We start from the raw sequence: 19,006 nt of genomic DNA, 5'->3' as shown, positions 1-19,006 counted from the left end.
TTAAGTATACTTATATGTACCCCAGGAACGATAAATATACTTACATGTACCCGGTCGATATTAGACTGTGCCCAAGTTGTATTCCTGCCCAATATCCGATGTCGTAAAATGCGCTACTGATTACCCTAAAGCGATATTGTTTATCTTAAACAAACTTCTCTTAAAAAAATCACTGCATCAATATGCTTTTTTAGTATGAGTTTCGATAATATAGAGGCCATTTAACAGACAACTGACATAAATGTGAACAAAATTAATTTTATAAAATAGCAGACAACAACCGATTTAGCGTGAAAAATTCTTAAGAGTACCCGGGGTACATGTAAGTAGTACCCGAGCCGACAATGACCACTGGAGCCTAAATGGAGCTATAAGATCATGAAAACCTTTTGAACATAAGGTAAAAATGTTTTGAAAAACAAACAAAAAAGAAAGAAGTTTCACTAAAACTCCATCCAGCCTCATTCATAGTCATTAAATACAGATTCATATTACACAGAAGAAAACTTTGCTTTGAAAGGTGTGACCCATCATGGGCACTCTGACTGGCCACTTAGAAAAGCCTGTGTAGCCACCATTTGACAGGCTATGGTTAGGCAAGCACAACTTGGCAGGTTTTATTGTCGTCATGCATACCTAACCATTCATTATCACCAAATTTATTACCCGGCTAATGGGACATCATTTTGTCCTATTGCTAATTATATGAATAGAGGTCATGCAAAATTAGTTGCTGAGTGATTTAACTAATTATTTGCTTGTGTACTCCTCCTTTGTGTGTGTGTGTGATGAGGAAATTAACAAATATATAATAATTACTGTTGCAGAACAGTATGTGTTAGTGATTCACATACAAATAATCATGAAATCTAATTGGATAAAGATAAAAGTGCTTGTGATTTTGAACTTGTCATTAACATGTGTTTCAAGTCAAAATGTTGTGACTAATGGACTTATTTCAGAGCTTCTGCCAAGGTAACAAACATTTTCTACATACCCCTGCTAGACACATGCTAAGCCAAAATTGGTATTGAACTTCGGACCTCCAATTCCAATTAAAATATTCTTCTCTTATTGCTAAGAAAAATGGCTCACAAAGCAAGACATAATAAGTGCTTCCCAAAGTGCGTGCTACTACAACTTCAACACTATTATTAGTCAATCTGGTAATGTAATACACAACTATTTAATGCATAGAAAATAAAATTGTCATTTAATGAGTGGTAAATGCATTTTATCATTAGAACAAACATTTGTATGTGATATAAAGTCTGATGCATACATATTGGTAAAGAGATATTCTAGGTATATGATACCAAAATAGTTTTAGTATCATGCTATTTTGAGCCTCCAACAATTATTGTCTGGTGTTAGTCTATGGAATAAATCATTTAAGTGAAAATATTTCAATTTAGCAAAATTAAAGAAAAAAAAACACATTTACATAGCAAGAGTTTCACACACATTGTTTTAATTGTTTATGCAATTATGTACATTGTTTTCTCCTTTCAACAAAACACTAAGCCCTTGGTGTTATTTCGCAGTTCATGGTAATAAAAACGCCACAGATGTGTCCACTTTATATAAATAATAAAGGTTTGTCATCTAGACAGCGGACAGGTGAGACCTAACACATGCTCCGTCATGATCACACCTCCACCAATTGACTTGTCTAATGACATACAGTCACAAACACATGGTAACATATGGACAGACTATTGTTTTGTTGAACTATCACCATACTACCTTGTTAAAACGTCATCAATTTCAGTCAATCAGGTGTACAATCATAACCCATGGCAATAAATTGTAATTCCTTCATTTTTCATGGGTCATAAATAAGTGTGAGTTAAAGTGAACTTGACTTTGGCTTTTATTTCAATTGATGTATATAATTATATCATGACATCTATATGGTCAATCTGGTATACCTATGCAGGGAATGTAGGACAATTGCCCCTTCATGAAATCAGCTAGGACTAAACAGACATTTTCCCCTTCACCCAAGTTCTGAAAGTGGACATTTGCCCCTTCACTCAATTTCTAATGGTGGACATTTGCCCCTAACTAATTAACACATTTCCTGGACGATTTTAATAAAATATGTCATGAAATGACAACGATTATCAGATCTTTTTTATTAGTCATGCTTTTAAATGAGCAAATTAAATAAATATTTACGCAAACATAATGATAAATCCCGAATGTTGTTTACATTTCGTGACGTCATTTGACATTGCAACGTCATTTCAGCACAATAACAAAATGCGATTGGTCAATTGAACAAAAATAAGCCAATGAAAATGCTTAAAAAGTATATTACACACGTGTAATATAAAAATATTCGTAATGGTTTTATTACATGGGAAACAGGGTATGGCATGTGATAAATTTTTTTTTTATATTCTTATGGAGTATGTTTAAAGCTTACCAAGTTTAACAAGTTTAAAAAAGGAAAAAAAGAAAGTTGATATAGTTTTTTTATATAATTTTTCACAAGAGAAAAAAAAAATAAAATCTTATGGAGTATGTTTAAAGCTTACCAGATTAAGGATATAACTCTAAATACATACTCTCAACCTATACTAGACTTTAGAGAGACTATATTATTCTCAATAAATACTTTCAAACTATACTAGATTATAGAGAGACCATATTATTCTGAAATAAAAGTTTCAACCCTACAAGATATTAAAAACACCATTTTATTCTTAAAAACCAGTATTAGTTTTAACCCATACTAGATTTTAGAAATTCCACATTTTTCTGAAATAGAAATCTATTAGTTTTGAGGACGACCATAAATTATTAATCTTTAAAAAATATTTGTGATTCTTACAAGACATAAGGAAAAAGATACTGTATTAGAAATTGTTTTTTAACTGTTCCATATTTTTTTTAAGGAGGACAATATTAGACATAAAACAGTTGTATGTAGATGTAGTACAAATAAATAAGACTCGAACAGTTCAGTGTACTACATGCTCTGCAGATCTTTTTGTCAATTAACATGTCCACCTGTCAATATCTGTCTGACATTTAGTACTGTATATTCAATTAAACAGTTATTTTAACAACTTGATGTCAACTCATAGAGAATACGCAATGATGTAGCAGTGACAAAAAAACTTTCTTCAATGGAACACACATATACAGATCTAAATGATTTTTTCAGAAATTGTTTTTATAATGTCGTATTTAGATGCTCACTTATTGTCAAATGTCTTTTTTGTTGATGTAATATACAACCTGTTTAAAACATTTTATGATAAATCCATATGAATGTTTTTTTTATGTGTATATTTAAAATAATGTTGGTTTCGGTAATATAAAAAGTATGATGTGAAGTCTATTTAATAGCAAATATTTTGGGTTGCACAATACTGGAGCACTTCCTGACTGATCATGTTGATAAAAATAAAAATACTTAAAAATATAACAATCCTTCAAGTTTGCAGAAGTTTTACTTTGCAGAGTTATCCTTTTAGTTTAATTCCCAGTTTTGTACATCACATTTTGTACATGAAAGCATGTTACATTTGCTGAGTGTTTCCTAAAATTGAATAACGTTAGTTTTGTTAGATTCTTTGAAAGACCCATTATGGCCTACATCACGAGAAAATGGGTCTTATGCCATATGCGGCTAGAGTAGTTCTGGACCAGCCTGCACCATAGCCCAGGCTGGACAGGGGCTACTGGACCAGCCTGCACCATAGCCCAGGCTGGACAGGGGCTACTGGACCAGCCTGCACCATAGCCCAGGCTGGACAGGGGCTACTCTGTCTTCTAATAAGACCACGAAACCTGGCCTGACTTAACAGCGGACAGAGTAGCTCCTAACCAGTTTGCTTGAATGCATATGGCAGAAGACCCATTTTCGCATGACACAGATCATGTATCATCCCCTGATATGCACCTCGGTGACATTTGCAAAGATCCCAAGTGGAAGTTGACTAGTTGTGTTTTCAGTTTAACGCTCCTGTTTATAGCACTTTATTTTGATTTTTGTTACTACAGGGAACATAGATTAAAAAAATTATGGACAGTTTAAAGAAAGTACCAATACAAAATTGTGGCTAGAAGCCTAGAGTCCTTCATCACCATAGTAACACTGAGACATCCACTCTCTTCCGCTGCAGGTCTGAAGAGATGGAGATGATGATGCAGAAGGCACTCTCCAAAAACACTGTCCTCTACAAAGCCATGATGCAGAGCAACAATATTCTCCCAGCAGGTATCATGTCTGGTTGTCTGCCTTTTGCGCTTTTCATAATCAAGATGCAAAAAAAAAAAAATAAAAAAAAATATATATATATTATATATATATATATATATATACACACACACCATTCAGGGATGCAAGGTTTAGAATTCAACCTTTTTGGTTGAAAAAACACACAAATAAAACACTATTAAACAGTTAGTTTAAACCTACACCCAGTATTCATTTAACTCTATTGCATCCAACTGTTTATTGAAACGCTATGGAGTAAGTTTCTCAATGCAACCAGCACTGGGTGTCTTAAGGAGGGATCTTAAGAATTCTCCCACATTGGGGATGATCTCCCAAAAACAGTTCATTACTGCCCAACTTTGTTACATCAATTCTTACAACATCAATATGATTTTATATTTGAAATGGTAATCTCTGCTTTTACTATTGACTAATATTGAGCTAAATTCCAAAATTTAAGTGCATTATTTAATACAACTTAGATTCCAGTTCAATAATAATAATATTAATTTTAACTTTTATCTCGCTGAAGACGAGATGAATCACAATTATTACGTATGTTATCTATGACTCTCCTCAAATGTATACCAATATAGGGATAATACACGTTTTCGAGGGCATGATCATCTGCAGTTTTCGATTTAAAATGTGTTTAAACAGTGGATTAATGCAAATTTTAAATGCAGCCGCGCAAAGTAAGAAATGATAAATTAATTTTGAATTTACTGGTCGTAACAGATAAATATCGTCAGAATATGTTTCTTGCCTATAGGTCTATCTTATTTCGTTCCAACTGAATTCCTGTGCAGACTAAACAGGCTAACATGGGATGACACTTAATGCATATTTATTAAACCCTATTTACCCAGAGCAAAGCTTATACATGTATTATTATTCTGTCTAATTTGCAGATGGCCCTAGCACGCAGTCCAAGGTTCCTCTGGGAGTGTTCACAAAGTCTATGTGGAGCTCAGACGCCAAACTGCTGGATAACCAAGAGGGGAAATATTTTATTAGTATAATCTCTAGTGCAGTCACAGACAAAGCAAGTGACAAATTAGCACTGAAAACTTCAAACTCTCAAACTGAACCTATATCTTGGTTGAACAATGCAAATATATCTACAGCAGATGGTGTGTACATATCAATGGATCGACTAAATAGAAAGAGGCGCCAAGTAAAGCGTGAAAATAACGGCAGGGTTTTTCTACTTGCAAACACAAACTTACCAAGGAATGAAACAGTGGATCTAGACAAATTCAAGGGTGAAGTGGTAATGGTGCTTCCTCAGCATTACAATGTTAACAATAGCAGTCAAAACTCCTCCGAAGTTACACAACATCTGGTTACCGTAGAAACATTCAAGAGCGTTCGCGACATATTGAAAGCCATGCAGGAGAACAACAGCATCCCTAAGACTGTTCTGAGTGAAGTGCTACAGCGGCAACCAGCCATCCAGAAAATACCAGATCTCAATAGCGTAGAACTGGGGGCACTTGTTTCAGACAATCCAAAAATGGATATTGGGTTCTCCTCACCACAGGATGGCAACAAAGTCACTCTAACAACAGAGCAGCTTAGAGTCATTTTAAGTGCTTTGCTTAGGGTCAGCAGTTCAAAACTGCCTACAGAAAGTACATCACAACCTGTCCATAGCCAGCAACCTCAGGAGGATAACCATGGAAACATTGGTCCAGTGCCAAATCTAAACACCAGAAGCAGCCAACCAATTACAAGGCAGCCACAAAGTAATAATGAGCGGTCCGTACAACGGCAACAAACACAGCATACTCTCCCAGTTAGTCAACCTCTGCCCAGAGTGCAAGCCAGCATCCCACAGTTCACTCAACCAATGCATACGCAACCGCCAATAAGGCCACAAAACATACCAGACCAAGGGAACAACATGGTGAGATTCATTCAGCAATCTCAGTCCACTGGTCAAAGTCCTTCATCTGTCCCAAATACTATTCAGCCACAGCTTACCATGCAAAGACCCACAAGCAGTCAAAGAATAATCTCAAGCCCTGGTAATGCACCACAGCGCCCCTTGGTGCGGACTGCCACTAGCAGCAACATGTTGGGCCTCTCACATCAGTCCCCCTCCCAGCCAGGGACGACCAGGCTTCAGCAGCAGTCCTCACAGCGTGGCGTCATACAGCAACGACGCTCACAACCTCAGCAGCCCTCAGGACCCCCCGACCCATTCACCTCCCGGTTCCACTCTGGTTTCCAGCAGGGATCAACCTTGCTTGTTCAGCCTGCCATGGACTTCTCACCACCAGGCGCCAGTCAAGGAGCCCCAAATATGCCCTTCCCGGGGCCCGCACCTTTCGGGTTTGAACCTCCAGGCATGGGGACATTTGGACCAGTATTTGATCTACCCTTTCTCGGTCAAACCATGCTCTAAGAAAAACTTAAGCAATGATTGGTTGGAAAAGTATGCAAAGAATATCTATAGGTTTACTTGTACATGTATTATGAAGTGATTTATATGATCTATAACAATTACATACATATGTATATTATGGTAAATTTAGTACAAGTTTACTGATACTGCAAAGTCATTTTCAGAACATACACTTGACATACATATGTATTGTATTGTACATTAAGTATATGTTTACTTGTACTACAAAGTCATTTAAATAATCTGTAACAATTGACACACATATGAATTGTTGTGTGCATTTATTGATACATAATAAAAATACCAGTTATAAAGGCCCTATACAGGTGACAAATCCAATTATTATGCATATAAACTGGTCTAAATTTTACTGGATTTCAGATATTCTTGCATAAAAAATGCTAATAACACAGCTGAGGGGTAACGTTGTCAAGAATTATGGAGGATATACCTGTTTCATAATTGGAAGAAATGTTTACAACTTTGCAACTAGGTGTAGCCTAATTTAAGCGGTGACGTAAGCTAAAAATAGCCGAAATAAAATTCTATTGTAATTCTATTTTAAACAACTTTTTACCAGCAGAAAGTAACTTATTAAATCACTACAAACGTTTTAACCATTTAAAAGAGACTACTTTGTGAGTGATACCGGAAAACGTTGAAAATCAACGATATATTTTTGGTGACCTGAGTCACTTTTACTTTCACTTTCCTGAGAAAATAAATAAACTGAGTGTTTGTAAACACAATTGACTTGGAGGACACTGTATTTTGAGCTCAAAACAAGTTATATTGCTCATTTTTTATGGTAATGTCCAATAGCATATATAGCTATATTGTTTTTTGATAACCTTTATAAATAAAATTTGAAAAAAATAATTACGGATCGTCACCTTTATAGGGCCTAGGTTATAATGTTTAGATAGTACTCCCTTGTTAGTTAAAAGCCAATATTTGCCTTATTCCAAAGTGTTGCAGCAGTGTTATCACAAATGTATCATGGATTTGGAAACCAAATTATGTTATTGAACAGGTCATGATAATTATAACCAAATTAAACAAGTATTTTCCTATATAATTATTTGTTTAATCATTAATTTCAAGTAAAACAACTACGTTTAAAAAAGTTCATCATAACTCTGAAACATGTCCGCATATTCTAAAACAATTTTACAAAGCTTGTGTCCCTTATATTTAACACCGCAGTAAATACCATCATCATTTTATCATTTATCAATAACCATTACCCCTACCACTTGCTCTTATGTGTATTATTTTGCCTCATTCTGGCAAAACTGGACTCAATGCATGTGTGTAAAGTGTCGTCCCTGATTGCTCAATGCATGTGTGTAAAGTGTCGTCCCTGATTGCTCAATGCATGTGTGTAAAGTGTCGTCCCCGATTTCTCAATGCATGTGTGAAAAGTGTCGTCCCCGATTGCTCAATGCATGTGTGTAAAGTGTCGTCCCCGATTGCTCAATGCATGTGTGTAAAGTGTCGTCCCTGATTGCTCAATGCATGTGTGTAAAGTGTCGTCCCTGATTGCTTAATGCATGTGTGTAAAGTGTCGTCCCTGATTGCTCAATGCATGTGTGTAAAGTGTCGTCCCTGATTGCTCAATGCATGTGTGTAAAGTGTCGTCCCTGATTGCTCAATGCATGTGCGTAAAGTGTCGTCCCTGATTGCTCAATGCATGTGCGTAAAGTGTCGTCCCTGATTGCTCAATGCATGTGCGTAAAGTGTCGTCCCTGATTGCTCAATGCATGTGCGTAAAGTGTCGTCCCTGATTGCTCAATGCATGTGTGTAAAGTGTTGGCCCTGATTGCTCAATGCATGTGTGTAAAGTGTCGTCCCTGATTGCTCAATGCATGTGTGTAAAGTGTCGTCCCTGATTGCTCAATGCATGTGTGTAAAGTGTCGTCCCTGATTGCTCAATGCATGTGTGTAAAGTGTCGTCCCTGATTTGCCTCTGCAGACCGGGACAACACTTTCTGCTTTTAGGGTATATTTCATTTGGCGGATAATTCTTCTTAGCAAAAATCTAGAAGTTTTGTCCAAGATTAGCCAGTGAAGACTGCATTTAGCCCAGTTATCCAAAACAAGGATCAATTGCTTAAAAAAATAAGACAATCTAGACGTTGATTCAAGCGAAATTGTACAACAACTCTACAGTAAGCATAATTCTTTTCACCAAATGTATTTCACTTTTATTTCAATGCCATGTTTCTGATGTTTGAGTACACAATAGTAATTTGCATTAACATATTAAATTGTTATTCGTTCCAAATGGTTTCAAATATCGAATAATGAGGCATTCACATTTTCAGTGGAAGCATTAATATAGATGCACTAACATGTGTGATTCCTTATTGTTCTGTAAACCGCAGTTCACCGGAGTAATTTGTATAAATCATGAATTGTGGTATCAAATATTGATTTTTGCAGTGTTTACCCACTCAACATTGAAAAACAAATTGAACACTAAAGCAAAATATGTATTACAAAAGGTAAACGTCAGTTATGCTTTCCTATGCTAGAAACATAGAAACTTTAACTTTTTGAAGAATCACTACAGACGATTTTCATATTATTTTCGTTTTTTTAAATACCGAAGTGTTTTTCAAATACAAATACTCATTGACAAGTATATCTGTATGTATTTATTCAGAGGGAGTATACCATACATTACATTTTGTTGTTGATAATGTAACGTGCAATCATGACAGACAATGTCTAGGAGCACATAACTGTATTTTAGGATTTCTTAACACATTTGTGTTCCTATTCAGGATATGTTAACCCTTTGCATGCTGGGTAATTTGTCTTCTGCTAAAATGTCGTCTGCTGAATTTCTTGAATCAGCATTTTCTTCGATTTTTTTCAAAGAATACTATCAGAATAGCAAACAGTTTGGATCCTGATGAGACGCCACGTTCTGTGGCGTCTCATCAGGATCCAAACTGTTTGCAAAGGCCTTCAAAATTTGGTTCCCGCACTGAAAGAGTTAATTCAATGCACTTTATTACTTCACCCATGAAGAGTAGATCATGACATAAGCACTCCTATACACTAGCCCTTCATTTAAGTAGAATAACTTTACAATATGCCATTGTTTTCCACTCTAAGGAGACTGTATATACATGTAGTTTAATTAAAAGAGGATGATTAGTGTTAGGTTCTTTTGTGCAAAGAAAGTACATGAAAGACAGACAGACATCAAGTATGATGGAACAAATATTCTGGGAAATAAGTTCAGCCTGACATACAAAACAAGAAACCGTCGGAGACGGGTGATGCTACCCAAAGTTTTTTTTTGTCACAATATTGCACTATATATTCAGATAAAAGGAAACGTCTTGAGGGGCATAACTTTGGACAAAATAATACGATGGATGGTTTAGCAACTAAAAAATTTCAAAGGGCCATAACTCTCTAAATAAATCATCTAACCAGAACCCACTAATAACTTGCGCATCTCCTCAAGGTAGTTAAGCTTCCCATAAAGCTTCATTGAAGTCCAGTCAGTAGTTGGGGAGAAATAGCCTGGACAAGAATTGCACTATATGTACAGTATATAGAAAATTTCAAAGGGCCATAACTCTGTGAAAAATCATCTGACCATAACCGGCTGATGATATGCACATCTTCTGTTGGTAGTGAAGCTTCCCATAAAGTTTCATTGAATTCCCGTGATAAGTTGCTGAGAAATAGCTCGGACAAGAATTGCACTATATCTACAATGAAAAATTTCAAAGGGCCATAACTCTGTGAACAAGAAATCGTATGAGACGGGTGATGCTCCCCAAAGTTTTTTTTGGTCACAATATTGCACTATATATTCAGATAAAAGGAAATGTCTTTAGGGACATAACTTTGGACAAAAAAAAACGATGGATGGTTGAGCAACTTAAAAATTTCAAAGTGCCATAACTCTCTAAATAAATCATCTAACCAGAACCCACAAATATCATGCGCATCTCCTTAAGGTAGTTAAGCTTCCCATAAAGCTTCATTGAATTCCAGTCAGTAGTTGGGGAGAAATAGCCCGGACAAGAATTGCACTATATGTACAGTTTATAGAAAGTTTCAAAGGGCCATTACTCTGTGAAAAATCATCCGACCAGAACCGGCTGATAATATGCACATCTCCTCTTGGTAGTGAAGCTTCCCATAAAGTTTCATTGAATTCCCATAATAAGTTGCTGAGAAATAGCTCGGACAAGATTGCACTATAATTATGTACAATGGAAAATTTCAAAGGGCCTTAACTCTGTGAAAAATCATCCGAACAGAACCGGCTGATAATGTGTACATCTCCTCTTGGTAGTGAAGCTTCCCATAAAGTTTCATTGAATTCCGGTCATTAGTTGCTGAGAAATAGCCCAGACAAGAATTGCACTATATGTACAGTTAATGGAAAATTTCAAAGGGCCATAACTCTGTGAAAAATCATCCGACCAAAACCGGCTGATAATATGCACATTTCCTCTTGGTAGTGTAGCTTCCCATAAAGTTTAATTGAATTCCGGTCATTAATTGCTGAGAAATAGCCCGGACAAAAATTGTGCACGACGGAGGGACGGACAGACGAAGCGGCGACTATATGCTCCCCCCAAATTTTTTTGGGGGAGCATAAAAATCATCCGACCATAACCGGCTGATAATATGCACATCTCCTGTTGGTAGTGAAGCTTCCCATAAAGTTTCATTAAATTCCCGTAATAAGTTGCTGAGAAATAGCTCGGACAAGATTGCACTATAATTATGTACAATGGAAAATTTCAAAGGGCCTTAACTCTGTGAAAAATCATCCGACCAGAACCGGCTGATAAAATGCACATCTCCTCTTAGTATTGAAGCTTCCCATAAAGTTTCATTGAATTCCGGTCATTAGTTGCTGAGAAATAGCCCGGACAAGAATTGAACTATATGTACAGTTAATGGAAAATTTCAAAGAGCCATAACTCTGGAAAAAATCATCCGACCAGAACTGGCTGATAATATGCACATCTCCTCTTGGTAGTGAAGCTTCCCATAAATTTTCATTGAATTCCGGTCATTAGTTGCTGAGAAATAGCCCAGACAAGAATTGCACTATATGTACAGTTAATGGAAAATTTCAAAGGGCCATAACTCTGTGAAAAATCATCCGACCTAAACCGGCTGATTATATGCACATCTCCTCTTGGTAGTGAAGCTTCCCATAAAGTTTAATTGAATTCTGGTCATTAATTGCTGAGAAATAGCCCGGACAAAAATTGTGCACGACGGACGGACGGACAGACGAAGCGGCGACTATATGCTCCCCCCCAAATTTTTTGGGGGAGCATAAAAATCATCCGACCATAACCAGCTGATAATATGCACAACTCCTGTTGGTAGTGAAGCTTCCCATAAAGTTTCATTAAATTCCCGTAATAAGCTGCTGAGAAATAGCTTGGACAAGAATTGCACTATAATTATGTACAATGGAAAATTTCAAAGGGCCTTAACTCTGTGAAAAATCATCCGACCAGAACCGGCTGATAATATGCACATCTCCTCTTGGTAGTGAAGCTTCCCATAAAGTTTCATTGAATTCCGGTCATTAGTTGCTGAGAAATAGCCCGGACAAGAATTGCACTATATGTACAGTTAATGGAAAATTTCAAAGGGCCATAACTCTGGAAAAAATCATCCGACCAGAACTGGCTGATAATATGCACATCTCCTCTTGGTAGTGAAGCTTCCCATAAATTTTCATTGAATTCCGATCATTCGTTGCTGAGAAATAGCCCGGACAAGAATTGCACTATATGTACAGTTAATGGAAAATTTAAAAGGGCCATAACTCTGTGAAAAATCATCCGACCAGAACCGGCTGATAATATGTACATCTCCTTTTGGTAGTGAAGCTTCCCATAAAGTTTCATTGAATACCAGTCATTAGTTGCTGAGAAATAGCCTGGACAAGAATTGCACTATATGTACATTTAATGGAAAATTTCAAAGGGCCATAACTCTGTGAAAAATCATCCGACCAAAACCGGCTAATAATATGCACATCTCCTCTTGGTAGTGAAGCTTCCCATAAAGTTTCATTGAATTCGAGTCATTAGTTGCTTAGAAATAGCCCGTACAAAAATTGTGCACGGACGGACACACAGACAGACGAAGCGGCGACTATATGCTCCCCCCAAATTTTTTTTGGGGGGAGCATAATAACATCAAAATTAGAATGTGAAATGTCAGACAAAGTACTGCTTATACAACACACTGATGGAAATAAGCAGAATCCAAGTTTCCGTTTGCCCCTGCAATCTAGATTAGGTGGGCCCCTAAATTTATAGAGAAAACTCACATATATTCAGGACGTTCTTTTGGAGATTATTAAAAGTAGTTTAGCAGTCTCTCTCTAAATCTATTCCAATTCTGATCAAGTTGCCACTTCAGAGCAGTTCACACCACCATGTATATATGAATCGTCTGAATCCAAATTGGAATCTATGTCCCCACCGCTACCACTTTTATACCATGCACCTGTCTCTTCTACTTTTGGTTTCACAATAAACAAGACCTGAGTTTTCTCTTCATTTGCAATTAGTTTGCTAATGTATTCACTGACTTGATCCCGTGTTCCCATCAATTCAGGACTGGAAAGTCGAGAATCCAAATTATAGAATGTATTGTTGATTTCTCGAAGAAGAATCCAGTGTTTCAAACCAAAAGGCAGTTTAATAAAACCCAACTTCCAATCAGATGGAATATTTAAAATCACCCCTTGAACGTTGATCCATTCTATATCAGAAATATTCCTGAAACATACAAAATGACTTCTTAGAGTCACACATTAAATTAAAAACATATTGGAAATAGCACAGTTATTTATATTGTACATAAAACAATACACATTCCAGCTAAATGAGTAGAACATCTTTGTACATTTACAGGGATTGCATTCAACAAGAGATGTGTTTGTCAGAAACACAATGCCCTGTGTGTTGTTCAGAGTTTATTTTCAGGTCCATGCGCGTCCCTTCACAGGATCATTTTGGCTGGACCTGCCCCTGTGACCTTTCAGGGGAAAAATATTAATTTTGAGCCAAAGTAGGTGCCCCCTATTGCGCCGCTTTGAAATAAAATTTCAATATATTATTTGACAGGTTTAGAAATTATCTCCCTTTTAAAGCTGATTACTTCCCTTGGATTGTGTTTTTTTACTTTTGACCTTGAAGGATGACCTTGACTTTTCACCACTCAAAATGTGCAGTTTCATCAGATACACATGCATGCCAAATATCAAGTTGCTATCTTCAATATTGCAAAAGTTATGGCCAATGTTAAAGTTTTCGGACGGACGCACAGACTGACGGACTGACAGACGGACTGACTGACAGACAGATCAACTGCTATATGCCACCCTACCGGGGGCATAAAAATCTGTACATTGAGTATTTGCTTCTTTATTGAATCCAATGTTTCAATATTTGCGTGATATTACAAACTTTTTATTGTTTGCCTTCAGGGAACCTCATTTTTCTTTATTCAAATAGCCAATTTTCTTATATTTTTTGTAATTGAATTAACAAATAGTGCTCCATGATTTATTAAATGATAACAAAATTAAACCATCTTTTTTAACTCTTGATAAAAAAAAGGGAAAAAAAAGACACAATTTAATATCAACAAAGAAACGTAAAGATAAACAAAATTTGTTTAAGTTCGGAAAAAGGTCTAAGAAAAAAGGACCAAATGTGCTATCACAATTCTCATGCTTTGGTACTGTTTTGAAAAGTCTGAAAGCAAAGATGTTATTACCAAATAACAGCACTAGTTTAGTACTTTATGATATTATTGTGTACTACTTAGGCCTATTTGAGTGGCAACTGACACCAATAATTGAATATTCCAGTCTTATACTTGACAGTATTGTGTTATTAGTGTGAAACTGTTGTTACATTTGAACCTACTTTTTTGAAACACTACAGTTTCACATTCACCCCTAAACATGAACCACTTAAAACACTGTGTTTGGAACATTTCAAATAGTGAATATTTAAATGCTATTTCAAAGACCTATAAAATACATACGTCTTTGGGTATTTCAACCATTTAAATGGTAATAATCCAATTGAATATTCAAATTGTTTTGCCATTCCTTCAATTTACTGTGCATTATTCTTTTACTATGCATTGGGTAAAAATCAGTCAATGAGCTCATTTCTAATTGTTGACATACTAATCGGTAAATAAAAAGAATTGCATGAAATGCACAGCTTAATAGAAATGTGATATTACCATAAGACATATTAAATTACTCCTTAATTATAAATAGTTGTAAAATATAAAGGTCAACTGTTTGATGGTACATATGATTATCAAGGTATGGTGATGGGGAACATGCCTGATCATACAAAGAGCATCAGAAGTGACCAAAGAATCAATAGTAATGTAGGATATTCAAAGACTTACTTTCGTTTATCAAACCATACTAAACACAGATCCTTGCTCTGTAGGGCCGCAGTGATCACATTTATGTCATAGTTTCCCAGACCCAGAATGCCCCGGTGAGGGTTGTAGAACTTCTGGGGGGTCAATCTGAAAAAAAATCACGACTTTGCAAAGCTTGCAAATTCCATGACACAAAAAACTTGTTCTTAGTCATGGACTCAATAGAAGCTTACAAAATGCACAGCATATACACATATACCCAATAATTGAACAAAGGTAATGATACCGTCTATTGTGGGCTTGTGTACATGTATGAATGTATAAAATAACATATGACTACCTGATAATCATTATGATGTCTCTGATGATGATCAAAGACAGTGAAACCAAATTCCTCATACCTTGTACAGATTTCATCCAGATCAGATTGCTTGAAGACTGGGGCCTGGAAAAAGTTGTTTAGTATGTGCAGTGCACACAACTGCTTTCTCTGTCGCTCGTGGTATAACTGTTGTGACCCTTCCAGTGCCTTCTCCATTAGTGTTATCAGTGCTTCCTTCAGCAATGGAATGATAGTAGTGCTGTCTGCAATGGGCAGATATTATATTTTTAGTGAATGGTCTTTATCAATGTTACATTATTGTCTACATTATTTTACCAATTGATCTGCATTTTAACTTACAATGTACATCATACAGACTACTTACTTTAAAATATGACAGCTGAGCTTACATGGGTACAGTATAATTTTCAATAAGGGTAAATAAAGATTCATATCCAGTCATTTAAGACATCCTGTCAAAATTGTATCATTAACAAAACATGGCTGAAATTCAAATAATAAAGATGATTTCATCAAATGCAGTATAGGTTTCCTGTTTAGTAGTTTTGCTTCATGCTGGAGAAAGCAAGTTACAGAGTAAGATGAAATTGTTACACACTTTCATACTACCCCTGCACAATTGGATACACTGTTTTTCATTTACATTTGGCTTGAGCTACGCTGTACAGACTACAGGGTCCCTATGAGACTTTGCTAAAGTTAGAAAAATGTCAATAATGTGATCCTGTTGATAATTATATGGACAAAAGCCAACACAGTGGGCTGTGACCCCTTTTTGAATCACTTTTCTGACATACCAATCTAACTTGCAATTTTTCTACTTTTGTCATCTATATATTTTCGCAATATAATATCATAGGCCACTTAAGCAGCATAGCCACTTCAACAAATGCTATGACCCTGTTTATACTTTTATAAGGTATGTAGTGTACCTGAAATTATCAATTTCAAGTATCTGCGTATATGGCAAATGTAGTAAACATGTCAGGGATTTCAGTAGATTTTGAAAACCAGGAGTCAAAACGACCCCAGGTCTCAAAATAATGAGGGGTCAAAATAAAAATGATAATGATCAAAATACTGAAGTACGGTACCTTTAAATGTTCCTCATTTCATTAAGGTTTTATAATAGCTTATTTATCATAATAATGCATAAATTATGCATTATTATGATAAATAATCTTATTAAAACATTTTCACAAAAGCTATATTATTTCCATAAATGCTCATTTCTGGTCCGACTGGTGCCTTTTCAGGGGTTTTTCAGCAATGTCTGCGCCTCCGGAAAAAGGAGGCACTCCCAAAGCAAACGGACCCGATCCCAAACCGAAATTATAAAAAAAAATCCCAATTTCCAAAAAAAAATAAAAAATAATAAATTATTTTTTATTTTTTTATTATTTTTAAGAATGAAGTGTCTTATAACATGTGTGACTAACCAGTGTTTGTTTTGGTCGAAAATATCTGCTATAAGGTTTTGACTGTACAGTTCTTATCTCAGAGAGTAACTGTAACTGAAAAACAAAACTGCAGTACTTGAATAAACGTTGAACATGCCCAATATTGCATCTGTTTATATAAAGAAGACAAAATAACAAATAAAAACAAATTTATTTGTTAAACCACTGAACTATTTAAGCATGCTAACTTCACAATTTTTTCCCAAATGAGCCGTTTCATCGAAGCAAAAATTCCCAAAATGGTCAATTTTGTCGATAAAAAATTCACAATTTGGTAAGACTCCTTTTCCCAAAATAGGCAGAAAACCCCTGCTTTTTAACCAGGTTTTCCGAAGGAAAAAACTGGTTATTAGATTGGCGAATGCGGGCGGGCTGGCTGGCTGGCTGGCTGGAGGGCTGGCCGGCGGGCGGAACAAGCTTGTCCGGGCCATAACTATGTTGTTCATTGTCAGATTTTAAAATCATTTGGCACATTTGTTCACCATCATTGGACGGTGTGTCGCGCGAAATAATTACGTCGATATCTCTAAGGTCAAGGTCACACTTTGAGTTCAAAGGTCAAAAATGGCCATAAATGAGCTTGTCCTGGCCATAACTATGTCATTCATTGTGAGATTTTAAAATCATTTGGCACATTTGTTCACCATCATGGGACGGTGTGTCGCACGAAAGAATCACGTCAATATCTCCAATGTCAAGGTCGCCACGACTAAAAATAGATTTTTTTTTAAAACAAATTTACAAAGGGGGTTAATTTTGTTTGTTCATTTCAAAAGTTCAGTTTGAGTTTTCTCCCTTTCTCAGATTTTTTTTTTCACAATGAAAACCTGGTTTTGTGACAATTTTGTCCCTTGTTTAAGTTGGATTGTGGAAAACAAATGTGTCAAAGTGATGCAAGGCTTAGTTTGTGCAGGAGTCAAAAAAGAAAAATTTGCGACTTGCTTGCAATTTTGCATTATTCTTCTTCAATTGAAATAACTGTGTATGTCAAGTCGTACCCCAGGATTGTAATCAAACTTAACAAGTCTCGTAACTAAAGGTCGCGAAAATACATGAAAATGACTCCAAGACATATATAAATAGCTTTATCAACAAATTAAACTTACATCGTAACTAAATAAGTCATTTAAATGTGAATCGTGTATCCTTGATGAAGACACTTAAACTTATATTAAACATTTCCAGTTTTTAACTTTCGTTTTATAAAGGTCAAGGGTCAATTAGAGAATCCGGGTCCGTTCGCCTTTATTTCAGTTCGCCCTTATTCCCATTCGCCCTAAATCCTGTTCGCCCTGCGTCCGTTCGCCCTAAATTTTATTATCAAAGCAGGGAAGCAATAAATGTAACGAAATTTGTTATCTTTTTAAAATATATTAGACCACTTATAAAGGAAACAGGGCATAATAATCCCTATATTTTCCTTAAAGTGTAATGTGGTGTATGAAGAGTGAAATAAAAATGTGATGTATGAAGAGTGAAATCTATCTATATATACTGCTAGTCGCCAACAATTAGCATTACAAGCAGGTGCGTGTCAGTGCTAGGAAATTAAGGAAGAAGTGTATAGGAGATAAAAGTAATACATAATGTATTTGTGAGACATAGAAACAAAGGTGATAGTGTTAGTTAAAAGAAGGAATATACAGACAAAAGGTTAAAAACAGCCAACCTGCTTAGAAACTGTGGTCTAGTTTGGTCACCCCCAGCCTAAACTGGTCCAGGGTAGGTGCCTGTACAATATTGGCTGGTAGAGAGTTCCATAGGACAATAGTGGCTGGATAGAAGGAGAATTTATAGTAGTTGCTTGGAGTAGGGATTTGTCTGAATGAAAGAGGGTGCAAATGTCTAGTGAGCCGGGTCGGAGGAGTGACATAGGGAGGCATTGGTACAGCAACCAGTCCGTGGACAATTTTATAGAACATCAGTAGCCGGGAGTCATACCTTCTGTTCTCAAGTGAACGCCACCCTAATTTGTCTAGCATGTGTGTGACACTGTTGTGATATGAGTAATCATTTGTAACCCATCGAGCGGCCCTGCGTTGGACCATCTCGATCTTGTTTATGTTGTGTTGTGTGGGTGGGCTCCACACTGAGCTACTATACTCAAGTTGTGGGCGGACCAGGGTTTT

At 36.2% G+C, this 19,006-nt stretch overlaps 2 protein-coding genes across 4 annotated transcripts; one reads left to right on the top strand and one right to left on the bottom strand.

Annotated features, from left to right (window-relative positions):
* The first annotated feature begins 596 nt into the window (after positions 1 to 596).
* Positions 597 to 8,022, top strand: LOC127866483 (uncharacterized). The gene is made up of 3 exons (XM_052407022.1): positions 597 to 975; positions 4,140 to 4,234; positions 5,146 to 8,022. The coding sequence occupies exons 1-3, from the start codon at positions 863 to 865 to the stop codon at positions 6,642 to 6,644; spliced, it is 1,707 nt and encodes a 568-aa protein (XP_052262982.1). The 5' UTR covers positions 597 to 862; the 3' UTR covers positions 6,645 to 8,022.
* A 1,267-nt stretch (positions 8,023 to 9,289) lies between these two features.
* On the bottom strand, positions 9,290 to 18,147 carry LOC127866490 (josephin-2-like). 3 transcript variants are annotated; one of them, XR_008043019.1, is made up of 5 exons: positions 17,984 to 18,147; positions 15,476 to 15,659; positions 15,096 to 15,221; positions 12,158 to 13,438; positions 9,290 to 11,798 (listed from the first exon to the last, which is right to left on the bottom strand). XR_008043019.1 is itself a non-coding variant. In XM_052407037.1 (5 exons), exons 3-5 carry the CDS (start codon positions 15,610 to 15,612, stop codon positions 13,060 to 13,062), a joined length of 642 nt encoding a protein of 213 aa, XP_052262997.1. In that variant the 5' UTR covers positions 15,613 to 15,659; positions 16,857 to 16,931; positions 17,984 to 18,127; the 3' UTR covers positions 9,290 to 13,059. The 3 variants fall into 3 exon arrangements, 2 of the variants coding, with proteins under 2 accessions (XP_052262997.1, XP_052262995.1); XM_052407037.1 differs by adding an exon at positions 16,857 to 16,931 and having other exon boundaries at positions 9,290 to 13,438; positions 17,984 to 18,127; XM_052407035.1 differs by having other exon boundaries at positions 9,290 to 13,438.
* Between the last annotated feature and the right edge of the window lie 859 nt (positions 18,148 to 19,006).

This window comes from Dreissena polymorpha, chromosome 2 (assembly GCF_020536995.1).
Source record: "Dreissena polymorpha isolate Duluth1 chromosome 2, UMN_Dpol_1.0, whole genome shotgun sequence".
Taxonomy (NCBI): domain Eukaryota; kingdom Metazoa; phylum Mollusca; class Bivalvia; order Myida; family Dreissenidae; genus Dreissena; species Dreissena polymorpha.
The sequence above is the reverse complement of the archived record's forward strand: the minus strand, read 5'-3'. Positions and strand labels throughout refer to the sequence as shown.